The sequence below is a fragment of the Macaca thibetana genome, chromosome 3 (genome assembly GCF_024542745.1).
Source record: "Macaca thibetana thibetana isolate TM-01 chromosome 3, ASM2454274v1, whole genome shotgun sequence".
Taxonomy (NCBI): Eukaryota; Metazoa; Chordata; class Mammalia; order Primates; family Cercopithecidae; genus Macaca; species Macaca thibetana.
The window spans coordinates 36,697,741-36,717,457 of NC_065580.1; the positions used below are offsets into that span (position 1 = coordinate 36,697,741).

The 19,717-nt window shown below is 38.2% G+C and overlaps 1 protein-coding gene across 14 annotated transcripts in view; it reads left to right on the forward strand.

The window, feature by feature from the left end:
- CADPS2 (calcium dependent secretion activator 2) overlaps positions 1-12,406 on the forward strand; it is a 567,394-nt gene extending 554,988 nt beyond the window's left edge. For all 14 annotated transcript variants that reach the window (XM_050782592.1, XM_050782594.1, XM_050782597.1 and 11 more), the window contains 2 exons: positions 6,235-6,339; positions 11,408-12,406. In XM_050782592.1, the coding sequence (XP_050638549.1) occupies positions 6,235-6,339; positions 11,408-11,581 (279 nt within the window). In that variant the 3' untranslated portion in view covers positions 11,582-12,406. The remainder of the gene's footprint in view (positions 1-6,234; positions 6,340-11,407) is intronic.
- Positions 12,407-19,717: the final 7,311 nt, after the last annotated feature.

Below are 19,717 nucleotides of genomic sequence, written 5' to 3' on the forward strand. Positions count from 1 at the left end.
ACAAGGTTTCGCCATGTTGGCCAGGCTGGTCTCCAACTCCTGGCCTCAAGTGATCCACCCACCTCTGCCTCCCAAAGTGCTGGGATTACAGGCCTGAGCCACTGCACTGGCCTAAATGAAATTTTAACTGAATCACTTGCACTTCCTATGAAGGATAAAATAAATATCAGATGCCTTTATAATTAGAATTCATAAAAATAATACTAATAAAAACAGTATCTGTAATTCACAGTCCTTTATAAATCTCATTCCTCAGTATACTTTATTGTTTCATTTTTATGTCTATACATTAAGAGGCCAGATGAATAAGTTAAAAACATAACAGGGCCGGGCGCAGTGGCTCAAGCCTGTAATCCCAGCACTTTGGGAGGCCGAGACAGGCAGATCACGAGGTCAGAAGATCAAGATCATCCTGGCTAACACGGTGAAACCCCGTCTCTACTAAAAATTACAAAAAAAACTAGCCGGGCGAGGTGGCGGGCACCTGTAGTCCCAGCTACTGGGGAGGCTGAGGCAGGAGAATGGCGTAAACCCAGGAGGCGGAGCTTGCAGTGAGCTGAGATTGTGCCACTGCACTCCAGCCTGGGCGACAGAGCGAGACTCCATCTCAAAAAAAAAAAAAAAGACAATAGAAAGTTCTGGAACTCTAGATGATTTTTCTTTATTCTGGAAGAATTCTGTCATTCTGTAAAAACAGAATGACAACTGGGTTTTTCTCTTCCATTCATTTTTACAAGAATCACAAGCTCATCATGCCTTTTCCTTTAAGTCAAATTTAAACTCAGTATTTCTATAGAGCATTCAAATCTTAGTATTTTAAAGATAGATTCATATAATCTACCCCACATATTACAGATGAGAAAGCTGAGGCATAGAGAAGGTGTGTAACAGGCTCAATCAAGCAAATAGTAGCGTAAAAGGGGCTAGCACTGCCTACCCTCACGGGATCTGCATTTGTGATCTTCTCTGGTGTGTTGACAACCAGCCCACAGCTGCCGTGTCCAGATGCAAGTCTCTTCTCTTTCCCCACCATGAGTGCCTCTGGATCGAGCTGGGAATGTGACTGGCATAGGTTGGGTTAAACACTTCCTGTATTTTTAACCCTAATAGGCTGGTTTCACTTTTCCTTAAATATAGCCCTTATTCCTATTCCAAGCCAGGAAAGTATTCACACTCAAAACTTGCAAAATGCTTGTGCCTGGTTTTATGGAACCAGGTATGATAGTTTCAGTGGGATGCATTTAACAGGGTGGAAGAACCTTGATATTATTATATTAAATTTACCATTAATATAACATTTGCATTTTAGTGTTTAGACATGAGAAATGAGTGAAACAGAGCCACACATTTAGTTACATTGAATAGATGTACTGTTGACAAAATGAACACTCAATGTATAATGAAACATTCATATTTACTTTTTAATATACTGGTGAATTGTAGTGCATTAATGTTTCTAAATATTTTGTTGCTCTTTAAAACTACTAAATGATCTTACAGGATGGTTTATATTTATCAAATTTATCCAAGCCTTCATTATTTAAAAAGTACTGTTTGTTCTTTCATTTAATTTAACTTTATATTTAAAAGGTATGTATTTCCTAAGGTGAGATTTTCTAGGCGTTATTTCATTTTAACACAACGGCTCAACTCTTGCTAAACATACAGATTCTTTTGAAATAAATGAAGAAATACATAATATGGAAACATGGCCATTTCATGTCTTAATTCATTAAAAAGTGTTGGTTCTTTGGTTCTTTTTCTTTTCTTTTCTTTGTCACTTATTGAGACAAGCATAGCTGGAGAAGAATAAAAATGCATCAGCTAGTTGTACCAATTCATAATCAATAAAAAGCTAAACACTTAAGTAGAAAATATATCACAGATTTGTACCCTAGCGAAGCAGCTATTTTTACCTTGCCATCATCATCAGAAGCTGCATTCTGACAAAAATCATTTGCTTGAAGCAGCCATGATATAGAAACCCTATGTGGTCTTGTGATTCAGATTTAGGAATATCAGCCTTGGAGGGTCTAAAGGCATTGTGCATTAGTATGTATTGAGACCTCATTCCAGGTGGCAAGCAGCTGGACTTTTTGAAAATAAAACTTCCAAAATAAAGGTGAAGTGCTTGTTTCCAGGCAATACGTGTTATATTTAATTGAATCGTCCTCAAAATGCTATAAATTAGGCAAAAAGGAGAGTGCATATTTAATATATTTGTTTTGTATTTCCAATAGTCAACAGAATAATGAAATTCCTTAACTACTTCTCTTTAACTTGCATGAAGAAAGCACGGTATGTTGCTAAATCTCTTTTCACCAGCTCTGCGGAGAAACAACTTTAATCCTTGTTAGAAAATTGCCGAGTCTGGGACTGACAAAGAGCTCATGCTTGTTCTATTGTTAGTGCTCCCCGGCCCCAAGAGCAGAGCCCTTTACAGCTGCGTGGATCCCGCCTGGCTCAGCTGCACTATTTAGGAGATGAGGTTTGTCAATTTCTATTGACAATGGAAAGAGTTTTTCAGGGCCTGTAGCAGTGCTGACACAGTTGGGGATCAATGCCAGCCATTCAGACTGCACCCTCTTTCATTGCTTTGGTTTGTTAATTCAAGACTAAAGGTCCACTGAGGGGGTTCAGGGTGTTTAAGAAAGCTGATGAACTGTTTAAGAAAGCTGATGAACTGCAAGCGTTTATAGCCCTGGTGTGGCAATTTCCATAGTCAGTGGCAACTCCTGGCACTGAGGGAGCTGTGTCCTTGTTGACCCTCTTGTTATTAAAAATGCACAAGTGCTGCGCTTCTCAATATTTCAACACTCTTTCATTGTCAATACCACCTTCTGAGCCCTTCAGCTTGTTGCTTGCTCTAAAGATCTTCTTAGATTGGGTTTGAAAACTTCACCTTAAACACTAGATTAGACTGATGTTCTGTTTTCCGTGCTCCTGTTGATTTGTTGAACCTTCCCAGGGCTGGAAAGCAAGTAGCAGCTTGATGGGGAGACGGGCTGCTAATATGATTTACCAGTCTACAGTCATGCACAATAAGTGTGAATAAATACAGGGGTCTCACAGAGTCAACCCTAGCCTTTCCTTTTCTTCTATTTTTGCTTTAAAAGAGATATCTCAAGAAAATGAAGTGAGTAACGCATGCCCTTACAGGAGTTGAATGAACCACAAAAAGAAGAAAAAAACATATTTTTGCTAAAGCGGTAGGCTGCTGTCATGGATTGATGTAGAAAAAATTTGTAAAATATACACTTACTGCTTTATTCCTGTGTAGACCAAGGCAAAGAATAAAGCAGTAATGCCATTCCCATACCTTCTGTGCAAGCTGCGGCACCCCTTCCTTTTCATCCCCTACAGGGAAAAGTGAATGGTCAACCAAGTTGTTTTATAAAATTAACTTTTCCAAAGTGAAAAGGCGCTTTCTAACATGGAGACTTTACTGCACATTCACCCTTTTCCAATTTTTTGTTTGGTTTGGTTTGGTGGAGGGGGTTGGGGAATGAAGAGAACCTACCTTTGACTTTTTTCTCAGTGTGAGAAAATGGTACCTACCCTATTCAGTGGTCAAAAGAAGGACATATTAATTCCAGCACTAGAAATAAGGTGCTAAAGGTTTCTCTTTGGTGGCTTTCATTGTTTAAGGTGTGTGCGCGTGTGTGTGTGTGTGTGTGTGCGCGCGCGTGTGTGTATGTCTGCGTTTTAGTGTATACAAGAAAGCAGTCATAGTGGGATTTTTGTAGTTGTTAGCCTATTCTTAGTGGCAGCACATATTCTGAGCTAAGTTGCTGCTTTTCCTTAATCATTTGCTTAATTTAGCTGAAATGCCTCTTGAAAATGCTTTGACTTAGGAGCCAAAAATATACATTAGTATTTGATAGAATAAGTTTTTCTTAGAGGCTTTTGCTAATAGAACAACGTATTGACCTTCAAAGTAAGATGATGATAAAGTAGCTTAAACATTTTACTTAATAATAGTTCTCTTTTTCTGTTTTTGCAGTTAATTTTAGATCATTTTATTCCCAAATTCTTTTTCTCTAAAATTATCATTTTGGCATTGTATTAAATAAGTTATATATAAATGATTTCTGTGTTACATTGTATGTCTTTTCAATTATCACTTAATTATAAGTGCCATTATATATGGTGGAAAAATGAAGTTAATTTTAAATTATATAAGGATTTTCAAGAACATAAAGATGCATATAGAGTAATTTTAAGAAAGTTTGTTCATTTCCCTCAAATTTATATAACTTACCAAGTTACAGTAACTGCGCAGTCTAACAGAGTAACTAGTATGTTATGATAGACTTCGTAAAGTACATATACTTTCTCTCCTTCAACAAGAAAGAAAAATTTACTATCCCGTGCAAAATGACTGTAATTTTTAAGAGTCACATCCATTAGGACAATATTTTCACTTTCAAATCATCTAGAGTGTGGTGTGGTGGAAGGGCCTCAATTAACTGTACTCATATTCAATATCACCAATACTTGTGAGCGTCTGCCTGTATTAAATAGAAATCAAGAAGTTGAAGCTGTAAATAATTTGAAATAAGTAGCATAGAATTTAATGTTGGAAATTAAAGTATCTATAAAAGATTTTGAGACTTAATGTGCCAGTTAAAGTAGTGAATTTACTAGAAGTTTACTTTTTTAGGAATTTTGGAGTATGACTGTCTTGTTTTATAAAACTTATTGCTGAAATTTTTACATGTCCTGAATATTAAGAAAGTGCTTATTAGGAAGGAGCAAAATTAGGTACAGGAATAACATATGTTCTAAAAATCATGATCCATCTCACATTTTTAAAGCTTGAAGCTTTTATTTATCCATTTGATTGCTATTATTTAGTATATCAGTTATCCATTTAAATTAGATTACCTCATTTGATGCATATTTGTTCATTATACTAACAAATTAATAGAAATAAGCATGGTAAAAATGTAAAATTCGTTTTTAATTTATACTTAAAATACCATTTCTTGTTAAACTAAATTGTATCCAATACAATTTATAAATATAAATCCAGATGAATTTCAGACTTGGATCAGTGAAAATTTATTTTAGAAGTTGAATTTACGGTTTTATTATGTAGAAAAATTTTTTTTTCTAATTTTTTTTTCTGTGTTTAAATTCTTAAGAACGTATGCACACACATACGTGATCTGGACTGTCACTATGTTTGTATATACAAACAAGGCACAAAATCTCTTGTCTTTAAAAAACTCTTTTGTCATTTCCTAAATGCTGAGTGGACATTGATATTTCTCACTTTTGTCTGAATGAGTAGCATTATTCTTAGAGTGTTATCAAAACCTAGCTCTGATTCACTGTATCCCTTAAAAATGTCATTTGTAATGGCAGATTGTCTTATTTGAAAATAGGAACAACATTTTCTTTTACTCGTCTGACAGACATATAGGAGCAGAAAAATGCATTAAAGAAGAATTTCAGTTTTTCTCTTAAGAGAGTTGTAATAAACAGAAAAATTATGGAACCTCCAAAACTACAAAATGAAACACATCCTTTTCATTCATAATTTGGTCAACTGACACCTATTTTGTGATTCTTATAAGAATTCAATCTTTATAATGTTTCTTCCTAAGATCTCAAGGAATCTTTATTTTAGATGGTTTTAAAGAGCTTGGTAAATATTTAATTGATAAAGGTGTGATTGAGGATTACTGTTTAATAAGTTGTAGGGTTTTGTTTTTTGGTTTTTGGTTTTTTTTTTACCATCGCTCCTTTAAAATGTAATTTTTAGGTATTGGCTACATGACTTATAGCATAACACATCTTCTTTTTGATTTTTATTTAACATGCAGGCCAATAGAAAATTTTCCTTTGAAAATAATTTACCTCTTTTTTCCTGCTGCTTGGCTGTCCATTCAGTCCTAAAACATGTATTTAGGACCCTTTGTTACCTACAAATTACAAAGCAGGCCACTAGGCTGCAAAGTGCAAAAACACTGTTTCCGTGAATATGTTACAGCTGAAAGACTGTAATGTTAATTCATGTAAAGAACAGCCTAGGTAAACTTAACAGATTTTCTAGCAAAGCATACAATTCTGTTAATAGGAAATTATAGCATTATTGACTTCAAGTGCTGATCTGTGGTCATTTCAGAGTGTTTTATTACCCCCTCATTACCGAATCTGTTAAATGAATACTGCAGAGGTTGTTTTCTTTTTTGTTCTCCTCCCCTGTGCCCCAATTCTCCATTCCAGCAATGGTACAGCAGTTCCATGAAAGTCATTTGTGTGTGGTTGACTGATAGATTAGACCTCCAGCTCCATATTTACCAGCTGAAGACGCTCATCAAGATTGTGAAGGTAAACAAAATGTGTTTAGATATGAATTGCCCACCAAGCTATAAGGAATAATGACAAGATACTGACATACAAGAAAACTGTATTTGATGTAACTAAAAAGTATCACTTATTAGCAATGTTGTGCTGCTGTTTACTTCCATTTTTAGTTAGATTAACAAATGAATATAAATTTATCTTTTTTGTACTAATAAAAAAAATTTGCTCGCAAATAATCACAGTTTGAGATTAAATACATAAAGCCCCAGCACAGTTACCTGAAGGAAGTAGGTTCACAATAATTTTACATTAATTTTCTTAAGCATATAAATGTTTTCTCATAATACAATTACTTCATATTTATTTGGATCATATATCATTGTGAGGGCTTTTGAACTATATTTTGCCAGAAGAATAAGGAGAGTCTCAGTTATTTTATTATATGCTGGTACAAAAGTAATACATTGTCATTGCCCAAATTCTTTTGGAAGCATGCCCCTTCTTATATGTAAAAGGTAATCATTTGAGTGTTGGAGACCACCCAAAACTACTGACATAGACGTCACGTAAGTTCGGCAAGGCCGTTTTGACTTTAACTCTTCAAGAGAAAAGCTAATAAATTACATGTCGCGTTTAGTGAATAAAATCTGTAATCTATTATGCATAATTTTTCACACTTTGTAAATTCTAATGGAAGCACAAAATTTACCCCAAGTTTAACCTTTTCTTAAAACTGGGACAGAAATTTCACCTTACGGCAGAAAACATTAAGCTATTGAGAATCACCTATTTATTTAAACAAAAGACTTTTACTTTCATTATAGTACCATTTATTAGTAGTATATATGTGTGTATGTGCCCACACACATAATGTGTATATATGCATTTATGTGTATGTGTGTGTATATATGAGTATACACAGTAGTTTGCGAAGTGTCATTCCTCACCTACTATTATCATCATCACCTGAGAACTTGTTAGAACCACAAATTCTTGGGCCCCACCCCAGACCTACTGAATCAGAAACTCCGAGGGTGGAACCCAGTAATCTATAGATTAACAAGTCCTCCAGATGGTTCTAATACATGAAAACATGCTACAGTTTGCAAAGACCCACTGTGTTACATCATTAAAAGATATTTCTAGCCACATTAAAATATTTTCTTTATTCCCTTGGTTCCTACAGTCTAATTAGAATACAAATTATTTTACGCCTGCTTGTTAATCCTTGTTAGGCCCACAAATAGGAAAGTTCTGTTCCAAAGTCAGAAATTGGCAAATCTACTGGAAAGTAGAACCAGACCTAAAATGTCACAATAATAGCATTATGATTACTCATAAATAACAAGTAAAATTATAGCCAGTCACAAAATGTTAATACTATAGCTACACATTACATGTCAATGGAGAAAGTACTTTTGATCCAGAACACTTCATATATGGTATTCTTTATTTTACAAAGAAACTGAAATGACAGTATGATAGGTTCATAATTGGCTTACTTCTCCATTGTTTCTTGTTTCTATAAATGTGACTTGAAGCGCTTTCAAATGAAGTTTTTTTTTCAAAAAAGAGAATCAGGATAATGTATTTGCCACATATATACACATATATATACACACATATATAACAGTTGCACTTTATACAGTGATTAATATTACAATTAGCTGTTTATCCTTATGATAAACCATATTTTCAAGCTAATGCCTACTGTGTTCAGGATTTCAGAGGTTACATATTCAGCCCCCTGGTGTTAGCTGATAGATTATTAAGTTCTTTGTTTTGAGAATAAAAATCTCCATATTAGCCCACGATTTGTTTCTTTCAAAATTATTCCTCATTTCCACACATCTTTATAGTTAAAGATTAAGCAAGAGTGAAATTTTTTCATTTTATTGAGGTATAATTTGAAAGTAAAAATTTTTATATACTCAAGATATACAGTGTGACTTATTAATGTATACTTGAAATTTGCTAAGAGTAGATGTTAAGTATTCTCACCAGTGAATATTTTAGCATAAAAGAACAATAATTTTATGAATTATATAGTGACATTTCCATTGTACTGTAAGTCAGTTTATCTTCTTTTAATATATTCTTCCTAATGATCAATAATTGACCAATAAATATGAAATTAATTTTCATGAATATGTTTGATTGTCCATGTTTTAGTTTTCACAGGCAAGTCTCCAGGCTTAGCCAATGTGTTCTTGGGCTGATGCATTTAATCAAGTCATAGGGAGGACTCTATTTAATAATTAGAAATGATTATTTTCACAATAAAAATCAAACTGAGTTAATAATTTAATGTTCTAATTGTTTTTTCTACTTTGAATATAAACAGACTTTAGCCGATTTCATACATAGATTCATTATTCTTTAGAACTTACATGGTTTTGCTTATAATGATTATTTCCCAATGAATTTAAGAAGCTATTGAAAAACACACATTGAGAATTGCAAAGGCCCATAACCAGAATTTCCTTGCATCCAGGTCACTTAGACTTGGCCTGCATGGTACAGCAGAATGGTGTATTCTACCCAGGACCCAAACTACTTGACTTTAGCAGTCTTGACCTTACTACTCATAGGGATTCCCATTCTTCTATGCCCATGGAGACCTAGATGCCATCAAAATTTGTATAAGAGCCAACTTTACCCTAAACAAAGACACTTTTACACCAATTGGTTCATTCATTTGCACACTAAGAAAAAAACAAATCCCAGAAAAGGTTACACAAAAAAATTAAAGACTGAAATTATTTGCAAAGTTTTTACCTCAGAATGATTTATTTGGGGTAGGAAAGTAAAACCCTCAAATAATCAAAATGGTTGTTGTATTTGTGTTCTCCATAGTGGCCACATGACATTAAATGCAGTTAACATAAATTGCCTGCTTCTTTTGCTAGGAGGGAAAAAGTGAACAGAACCCTGTGGCAGGCACTTGTCTTAAGCAAGGGCCAACCAAACCTTTGTGGAAGCCACAGGTAACGTCCAAGTGTCAATAACATTTTACGAATTCTAAAGATAGAGAGAGAAAGAGATTGCGAGGCTGTCTGCCTAGTACCTCACCCAACTGGTTATTGCTTTCTAATTGAATAAGAAAGCGGTCTTAATTATATATAAATTAGAAAGCCTTCAGGACTTCAGATCCACAATTCAGATCTGCTCTGGCCTACTTACTGGTAATTAAGTTAAGTCAAAGGAAAGTCATTGCAATAAAATAAGAAAGTTGAACTCACAAACTCAGTATATAATTGTCAGTGGAACAATAATACTTTACATTAGATGCATCATCTGTAGATGATTATTTTATGTTTGACATGTTTAATCTAATTACAAGAGAGTTATAGGAATAAACACAAATCTCTGTGGTAATAATGCCATGTTTATCAGTTGCCAGATTATCTAGACAAAACATACCTTTTAGAGTTATCTCACTGGTTCTGATGCAAATTACCTGAGTTTTGGTGTAAGAGAGTACTACCCTAGTCACAATAACTTATGACTTAGAATGAGCTTATTATGACAAAATTATATCCCACAAAATGAAATATCTTCATTTGTTGTTTCCCCATTTAACTAACTCTGAACTTTTTCTCCTACTTTAAAAATCAATAATAATAAAATACCAATCATGTTCAGCTGCAGAAAATTATATTTGAAGAAGATCACCCTTTAAAAAGTGAACATGGCTGGGTGCTGTGGCTCACACCCGTAATGCCAGCACTTTGGGAGGCTGGGGTGGGCGGATCACCTGAGTTCAGGAGTTTGAGATCAGTCTGGCAGACACGGTGAAACCCTCAAAATACAAAAATTAGCTGGGCATGGTGGCATGTGCCTGTAATCCAGCTACTCGGGAGGCTGAGGTGGGAGAATCACTTGAACTGGGGAGGCAAAGGCTGCCGTGAGCCAAGATTGCGCCACTGCACTCCAGCCTGGATGACACAGTGAGACTCCATCTCAAAAAAAGAAAAAAGTGAACATGGTCAGGCACAGTGGCTCAGGCCTGTAGTCCCGGCACTTTGGGAGGCTGAAATGAGGATCATTTGATGCCAGGGGTTCAAGACCAGCCTATGCTACATGGCAAGACCTTGTATCTACAAAAAATTTTTAAAGTTAGCCGAGCGCGGTGGCACACACCTCTGGTCCCAGCTTCTCAGGAGGCTAAGGTGGCAGGATTGCTTCAGCCTGGGAGGTCGAGGCTGCAGTAAGCAATGATCACACCACTGTACTCCAGCCTGGGTAACAGAGTGAGGCCTGTCTCAATCAGTCAATCAATCAATGTAAACATAAGGGAAACATAGATTAATATTTAAAGTGCCACAGAAAAATGTTGTTGGCTTTTGTTGTCTTGAAAATCATTGTAGAAACAATAACATGGTATTCTATTTTTGATATAATACACCAAATTTTAATGTTTTAAGAAAAAATGTAAATACTTGTTTTGCTATCCCATCTATGGAAGCTTTATGCCAGAATTCGGCACTTCACATCCCAAGGGAATTTCAAAAGAAAAGGGCAAAATTCATCCAGACATTTAGATATACACAAATTTTTACCTAGTACTACATGTAAATTTTTATAATTCACTGAAATGCTAAACATGTGAACTTCTTTTACTGGTAGTAGGATTAATCTTCTTCCTCCACATGACTGCCCCCCAAAATTAATGCATTTTATAAAATATAATGTATTTTTCAGTATTAAAGGAAAGCCCCCTCAATTAAAAAAAAACTAATAATTTATTATTAAAAACTTACATAGGTACGTATTTTATTTTTGCTACAGGTTATTCAAAAGGTAAATTGTGTGCAATTAGTAATGTTCTGAGAGGAAAGTAAATTTGTCATCTGATAGTCACAACATAGTCACAACATTTTGATGTAGTAATTGTAGTTTGAAGCAATAGCCAAAGTCTGTCATTGCATTTATTCCCCAGAAATACACCAAGAAGATGATTGGCATGGACAGCCACATGAACCTATCAGTGGATTTCCCCAAGATCATTTTTGAAATGCCAACTGAGTATATATCTATGTACATGCATATAATCTAAGTTACCTAAGCAAATTTTCTCTTCTTTCTACAGAAAACCTACAGGGACTTTCGATTGCAGGGTGTGTTGGAAGGAACACTGAACAGTAAGACTTATGATACTGTGCACAGACGTTTAACAGTAGAGGAAGCCACAGCCTCTGTTTCAGAAGGAGGAGGACTTCAGGGCATTACTATGAAAGACAGTGATGAAGAAGAAGAAGGCTGATATCACACAACTTTGCAGAAGGAAGGAAGACCTTGATCGACATTTTTTGTTTGTTTGTTTGTTTTGTTTTAACCTTGTCCTTGTAATTACATTCATTGTTTGATTTGGCCAAATAAAAATGCTTGTATTTCCTTAAAAAGTAAACCTGAATGTAGAGTAAAAGGGGAAATGCCAAGATTTTGGGATTTTTTGTTTTGTTTTTTTGGAGAAGAGTATCCTTTTTTGTGTAGTTTGACCTAAAAATGAACCTTGGCTCTGCTTGTGATTGGAACATGATTTTTTTAAAAAAGAATATTTGAGCATTTGTCTGTAATCACATCAAAATGATGTTTTCTGTGTAAAGCAAGATACATATTTCTCATAATGCAGCATTGTGAGAAGTCACGTCCGATCACTGCGCCAACACTATCGTATCCTTGTTAAAATGGTGTGTACCTTACAAATTATAATTTATGTGCCAGGTTTGTTTTGTACTTAATTTGCTATTATTGTGATGTGTATAAAATCTTTAATCTTGGTTCTTAGTACTTTGAATTGGTCTACAGGTGTATTCCTGGGATGAAAGGATTGCCAAACCCAAATATAGACTAGATTATCCAAGGGGTTTGTGTCTTTGTTCCATTCTCAACATTTCTTCTTCCAACTATAAGCAAGCCCCAGGTGTGGGGTAGCAAGTGTGCTTCCGTCAAGATATTATATTCTCCTACCCCAGTATAACAGCTTGCAGGCAATAAAAATCTATTTGCTCATAACTACTTCTGTATTTATTAGACTTGTATAGGGCAAATGCAGTAAAAGAGGTTTGCAGTGTTTCAAACATCCCAACTATCTGACTCTGTGTTTTTGTTTCTTGGGTTTTTTGTTTGTTTGTTTTGTTTTGTAATATTTTGTTTTTAATCAAATGAGTAAAAGATAGTAACACTGACTGTTCTTTGGACCTAATAGGCACACACATTGTTAAAAGAATTACTATGACAGCATATTTCCACAGCAGAGGAAGTATATATTTCATACTCACTAATATTAGTAATCAGTGTTAACTAATAGTAATATTACTAATGTTAACTAGTAGTTCACATTAGTAGTGGTTCTCTCAAAATATTTTCTTGCTAGGGTTTGAGAGAGAATTGTATTATGTTGGGTAAGTTCTCTATGAATTATTTTTAGTAATATTTCCTAAAGTATATTGTCAGATTGTGCTACTGCATTTATTAATAAGTAATTTTTAAATGAGGTCAGTTAGTGCAAAATAAGTGGAGGTATCCCTGAATTTATGAAAATGTTTTTTCTGAAACTTTAGAAATGAAAAAACTTGGACCTCCAGTTTCGTTCTCCCGTGGTGTAATAAGTGGTCATTAGGTATCTAGACTAGCCTTAAAAATCTAATCTACAGTTAACTATTTAGCATTGTTTTGGCTCATTTGCTGGGCCCTAGGTGTAAGATAACAAACAAAAAAGGAGGAAATTTCTTCCTTTTTCCAGGATTAGATACTAACTCTACCAACTCACTGTTTTTGAAACGAAGTTTGGGAATGTTCTCCCTTCTTTTCTTCTTTATCCACACACCAAATAGTCTTTTCTCCAAACCCTCAAATGTTCAGTCATGCTATCCCAAACTTTCCAATGGCACCATCCCCAAGCTTGCTGTTCCACCACAGATTGCTCTGTACTTGGTAATTACCCACCTTTCTTTTCCTTTCAATAAAATGTCCATTTCCTTGATACATATCATCTCCAAATAATGGATCCATTTTGTCCTGAAGTGTGACTAAGTGATGACCTCAAATGTATTAAAATTCTGCCTTTGTTAAAGAAAAGTGTATTTACTCTAAGAAATGATAGCTGACAGAATTCAGAAATAAGAAAAGCAGATGGTGCAGGGGAAAGTATTTGGGGCCTGGAGGTTCTTGCTGCTGACCTGGCATGTTTAACCTGCCCACTGGCCCCCTTGGCTGGTCAGCCCCTTTGAGGTTCTGTCCAGATTTTTATGTTCTCTGCTACTTCCCTTCTACACCCAGGAGATTTCTAAAAGCTCCTTGCCTACTCTTCACCCACAGTGGCTTCCAAAGCAAAGGCAATAGCAGTCAGAGGCAGATAGTGGAGCTACTTACATACTTATGAGAAAATTGGAGACCAACCTTTGATCCATAAAATGATGTATGAAAAAAAATCATAACTGAAAAAGAATGAAAAGTGATTTTTAAGTTTTCCCCCTAAGCTAACTGCAAATTGTTTGAACTAATTGCAAAGTGCTTGAAATGACTTAATAATTGTTCATTGACGGGTATAACTATTAGGATGAACACCCAAGCATCTGTCTATTAAAGGATGCCACGTCTTATGTGGTATTACTCTTTTTAAAGTATTATTTTTTTAAGAAAATGAATTTAGCCAAGAGTCTAACAACTCTTGCAGAATTTTCTAAGTGAAACTTAATTTTAACTAAAAAGAAATAGCTATACCGTCTAAATGATTTGGGTGAAGGGCAAACAGGTACATTCTTTGGACAGTTTGCTTAGTGCTGTAGGAGATAATAACTAATACCGTCTAACATCCAACCAGAATCGGTTTGTTAAATAATACGTCTAGAAGGAAAATTTCTTCAAACACTTGAAGAAAAAAATAATAATAATGCCTATTCCCGGAAAGGGAAAGAACCATACAGAGCTTAATGTAAACCTCTTGTCTCCAGCAGTGGGTCGTTCTTGTGTTCACTGATTTTTCCACTTGAATTCCCTTTAGTCCTTGCTCATTGTCCCTCTCTCAGGAAAAGGGAGTTCCCGCTTCTTTTGCAATAAACGCCGGTACAAAGCGTCTATGTGCTGCCACCCCGCCACCCAGGGTCACAGTCCAGGCTGGCCTGGCGCCGCCCTCCGCCCGCAGCTACCGGCGGTGAGAGGGTCCACCGGCTCCTTGAAGGTGTGCTTGAGAGGGAAAGAGGTCACTCAGCCGTCGTTGCTCAGAGATCCTCGAAGCCCCTTTGCGCTGCCGCGGTCTGCCTCCCGAGAGGGCCTGGGGACTGGACCGAGTGCGCCGGGAGTTCACAGGAACCCCGCGCCCCCGAGCTCGGACCCGACCTTCTGATCCCCACCAGCCCGCGTGGAAGGGCCCGCGGGGGGAGATTAGAGCAAGAGCTTGGTCGCTTTTATTTCTTATTTCCAAAACAGAAAATGAAAATTTCCCGGTCCGGGTCCTTAAAGGGAGGTGACAGATCGATGTTCCGGAGAGATGTTCACGCTCGACTGGCGGCGGGGCATCCGTGCGCCGGGATAGCAGCCCAGCCTGCCAGCTTGCGATCTGCGCCTCTCGGCTCTCAGCAGCTCCAAGACCCCGCCACAGCCCTCCGCCATCCACCCCACATTTGTGCAGAAGTTGGAGGCCTGGCGTGTGGGGTTTCCGGGAGGCCCGTGGTCATCCAGTCTTTACACAGAGTTCCCCCAAGACCATCACCGCTACCCTATCCCAGTACTATGCAGGGAAACGAAGTCGCTAATTCGCCTCCTTCTCCCTTCAAGTCCTGCTCGTAGTAACCTTCGAGGAAGACCCCAGACCCATTTGGCCCCCGAACTTTGCTACAGATGGAGTCGCATCCATAGGCCTGGGCCGCCGGGCAGTCGTGGAGAGGGGTTGAGAGCAGCGACGCCCTCGAGGCGCGTGGCTGGGCAGGTGCCCCAGCAGGAGATCAGGGCGAGCCTTTCTCTGGGATACCCCAGCTTCGGATTGAAGATGAGGCGCAGGGCTGCCTTAAGCTGTTCTCCTCTGTGACATTGAGTAAAATATTAAGGGAGTAGAGGCGGGAGCAAAACTCTGAACCTGGACTCCAAATGTCATTAGAGGGTCAACCACTCATTTGCTTTCAGGGAGTAGTCACTGGAGTGCGACCATGTGCCACCAAGAGATGAGGAGGTAAGGGAAGAATTCGATCTGTTTCCCAAGTGAAGAAGACCTCCGATTTTACTACCCAGATTTGAGTGTACCTGACAGCAGCTTGGACAACCGCAGAGCCCAGAGTTTGGAGTCAGAAAAGTCTGGGTTTGGTTACTAGTAACCACATCTCTTCCCCAAGTCTGAGCCCTGTGGACTTGGACAAGTTACTTAACCTCTCTGTAAAATGGGCACTTCATAAGGAAGGTTGCTGGAAAGATTAGAGACGTCATAAGTGGTGGCCATTATTAACCGTTTCTTAATATACGAATGGATTCGAAAGAAATCGTGGGAGGCTTGCCTCTGCCAACATGCACCACCAGTCTCACCGGCCATTCTCTCTGGGGTTGGCACAGGGTCCTTTTGGATCACAGGCAACTCTGAGGATCTTCAGTGTAGCCCCTGGCGTGTCTGTGAACTGGTTAGAATTGTCCAGTTCTCCGGTTATATATATGGCCAGCCCGATGGGAGAAGAGGAGGAGACGGGGAGGGGCAAGCTAACTCTGGTCTCAGAAAGGGCCTGCATCTCTAACAGCAGCCCCTGTAGCTGCGGTTGGGAAGGGAGGTAGCTAGAGATGTGTTATTGAGTACACTTGCAGATTATGTTGGTCAGGGGCTCTGAAATGGGACGGGGATGATCCAGGAGGTGCCAGACCACAAGCGAGGAATCTCAAGCCTCGTCTTTTGTGGTCAGCGGGTTGAGTTCAAGGGAATTTCAGGTGCAAATGGTGTTCATTAATACTTTCCGAAGCTTATAGGAGCCTAGAACGATGTCCTGCGTCCCAATTCAGGGATGCAACAGAAGGATGCACTTGCCAACTGCGAGTAGAACCGAGAGAGAAAGTCAGAGGGGGGCCACACGCTTCAAGGTGGCCCCAGCTGCGGCAACCAAGCAATGGGGGGTGGGGGGAGAGAGAGAGAGAGAGAGAGAGAGAGAGAGAGAGAGAGAGAGCAGGCGCTTAGGACGACTGCCAGCACCGACTCCTGCCCGGAGTTGCTGGACTGCAGTACTTGTAGGCTCCCAGGAACACTTGAGCAAAGCAGCGGCACAGGGTGGGGCAAGGGTGCGCTCCAGGGTCACAACCCAGTACATCGGTGGCACAGGAGACGCGCGTCCTGGCGGTCCGGGGGTCCAGCACGCTGTGACCTTGGGGAGGTAGAAACGGAATACTCATCGGGAAAGGGGAAGAGACGGTGCCCGGCATGAAGCTGGGACTGGAGCCGCTTTTTTAACCGGACTGGTGGTCTCCACCCCAGTCATTTCTTTAAAGTAGCCAGCGGCAGCTTCTGAGTCCTAAACCCAGTGACTCAATATGATGACGACTTTTATTTCCCTCTGCTTTGCAATTTTGCAGTGAGGATAGTTGTATTTGTGTGCTCATTTTTTAATAAATGTATTCTAGACTTGTCCCCAATCTCTGTCTCCGTTGACTCTCCCTAAGATCAATGATTCTCATATCAAGAGGAAGTGAAGAGTTGGTTTCAAGAACCATCAGACAAGGCAGTTACTCTTCCCATAACCCTGGCCTAGGGTTATTTATAGAGCCCCTACACATAGATGACATCAATATTTCCCTGTGCAAAAATTTAAAGTAGTGAGTCAAATTCTTCTCTACTCTAAATCAATGATTTCCTCTTTAGCACTACATCTCTCTTCTCTCCCTACAAATAACATCTCTTCATCTCTTTTGGGTGAGACTGAAAAAAAGGAGACTTGATTAAATGCTGAAGAAATGCTAAAGTTTCTTCTATATGGCATTTCCTTAATATGCCAAGGAAGCAAAACCAATTGTAACTTCAGAAGGAGATTTTGGTAAGGAGGTAGAAAATGTTACAGTAAAGAAAGTTGCATGGTAAAACATCAGAACCTAACAGGACTGAATCCCAAAAAGTGGAAAGTGAAACATGGAAAGACTGAGTGGGCAGATTGTGGGAGAGTAGGGCTTTTGGTAGGTCTTGCCTGCTGGACGACCGGGTAATAATTTTTTTAAAACAGCTTCAAAGTTGCTGTATTCAAGGAGCTTATTCATTGTCATTTACTCATACTCATTTCTTTTGTTACTTCATGTGATTACTAGGTGTGTTCTTTCATAAAATTACAATAGTCTATGGAAAGTTGATTAATTTCACAAATGCATAACCACTTCTTAAGAAATGAAATTTGCTTTACTCAAACTGAGATTTTTTTGAAAAGCTTTTGTCAAGGTTAACTTCTGAATCTATAGAAGAAAGTGTTCCCCAGAAACACAGTACTGAATGTGGGAGACCAGACGTCTAAGGAGAAGGAAAGTGCTTGAGGTTGTGAAAAATACATAGCAAATATGATTCCTGCGTATATTTTAACATTTCCATGTGATTATCCTAAAATCTATCACTGAGCAGAGGAACTGTTTTTAAGTCCAATTGTCTGAATAATATTTTGGAAAAATTTATAGCTAACTTTTAAAAAACGTGATAGCTTTTCATATGTAAAGCAGATTTATTTTAAAATTTCTTTTCTATGTCCATGTCTCCTCTAAATGAAGGGGGCTTTTATTTAATCACATTTTACAGAAAAACAAAACAAAGGGGAACTACCACTATCCACTACTCAACAAGTTCACTAGCTGTGTGGCCTTCCTCAAGTTGGGGTACTTGGGCTGGAGTGCCAAGACAGCACCGGAAACTAGCAACATTTATTCTCGTTCTTAAAATGTCTGAGACAAATTAGCCTTCTGAGTGTTGATGAAGACCTTTCTCAGAATAGAAGACCAGTTGTTCTCAATTTCAACAGATAATTGAAGAATCCAGCTTTAAAAGGATACTGAGAAACAGGGTGAATAAAGAGGGATTATATTTTATATTTGGTCAGGGCTGCAATATTAGTGGTGAGGTGGGGGCAGAATAGATAGCATACTTTTTGGAAGAAAAGTTCACATTTTCTCATCCTAAGTTCCAACCTATATGTTTTAAATTAAAATCTTTATAAATTTATTTAAAATAACTGCAAACTACTGATGGATTAGATGAAATGTTAGAGAATACGGCCAACTTTGGGCATGTATTTTGCAGAGAAATAGGAGCCCGAAAAAACTGAAATTCAGAAGGCAAAGAAGGGAGAAGAAATCTCTCTCCTATCTTTGACCTCCAGCCACCACTACCCCCATACTGAAACAATAAGAGTGAAGAGCACAGTTGCGCACCCACTGTGGTGCCATTTAGCTTCCAAGTGACTATGGGAGTCAGGCTTACTTGGAGGAGGCACAGTGAAAAAGACCAAAGGGCACCTGAGCCTCTGCCCCTCTTAACTAAAATAAGGGGATACTGGGATCCTACCATTCCTGCCCCTGACTTTCCTTTTGCCCTGTGTCCCAAGGGGAAATTGGGGGGGGGTACTGCAAATAGAGTTCCAAAATTTGAATTACTGGTGGCATCTAGAAGAGTTCAAACATGGGAAGGAGGGGTTGGGAGGATTCAAAAAGCAAATACAGCAATCACATGTATTTTGCTGCTACTGTATTTTACTTCGCTGTCCTCTATTTGAGTTGGCAAGTAGGAGTTGAGTTGACAGCAGGGTCTCTCTTTCAGGAGAGATTGTGGCCTTCACTTACTTAGGGAAACAATAAACTGGAATTTCCTATTAAAGGGCAATGACTTTGCTTTTAAAATGAAACGCTCATGCCAATCAAATAAAAACGAAATAGATACTTTGGAGAGTGAAGGACCCCAATTATTACCATGCCTGCACCTTTTGTACACAACACATGCTCTTAAGTTTTAAAAAAATCATTCACCATTATTCAGAAATCTAAATCAACATCATTAAAGCCAATTTCTCTTTCTCTCCCTTTTTTCTCCTTCCTTTCCTCTCATTTCAACAGTGGTATGAGAGTTCAGATATTCTCTGTCGTGAGTAAAAAGCTCTGGAAATCAGCTAATGTGCCAACACCGGGAACATATCCAGGCCCATGGTGCGAAAATGAAATATGTGCTGTTGAATTATTATTTTTGTCCTTTAGGTTTACATCTACACCCTTGTATTATGTAAATTTCTGAGAAGCTGTGAATCACAAGGTTAGGTAAAGGAGGGTCCCCCCCAACCCCTCAACTCTCCCCCTCCTCATCCGTCTTCGCAAGCAACAGGAGCCGACCCCATTTAATCTTTGAGTGATTTTCAGCCTTGTTCCTTTCTTTTTCCGGCTTTTTACCCCAGACCTCAACTTCCCTACCCAC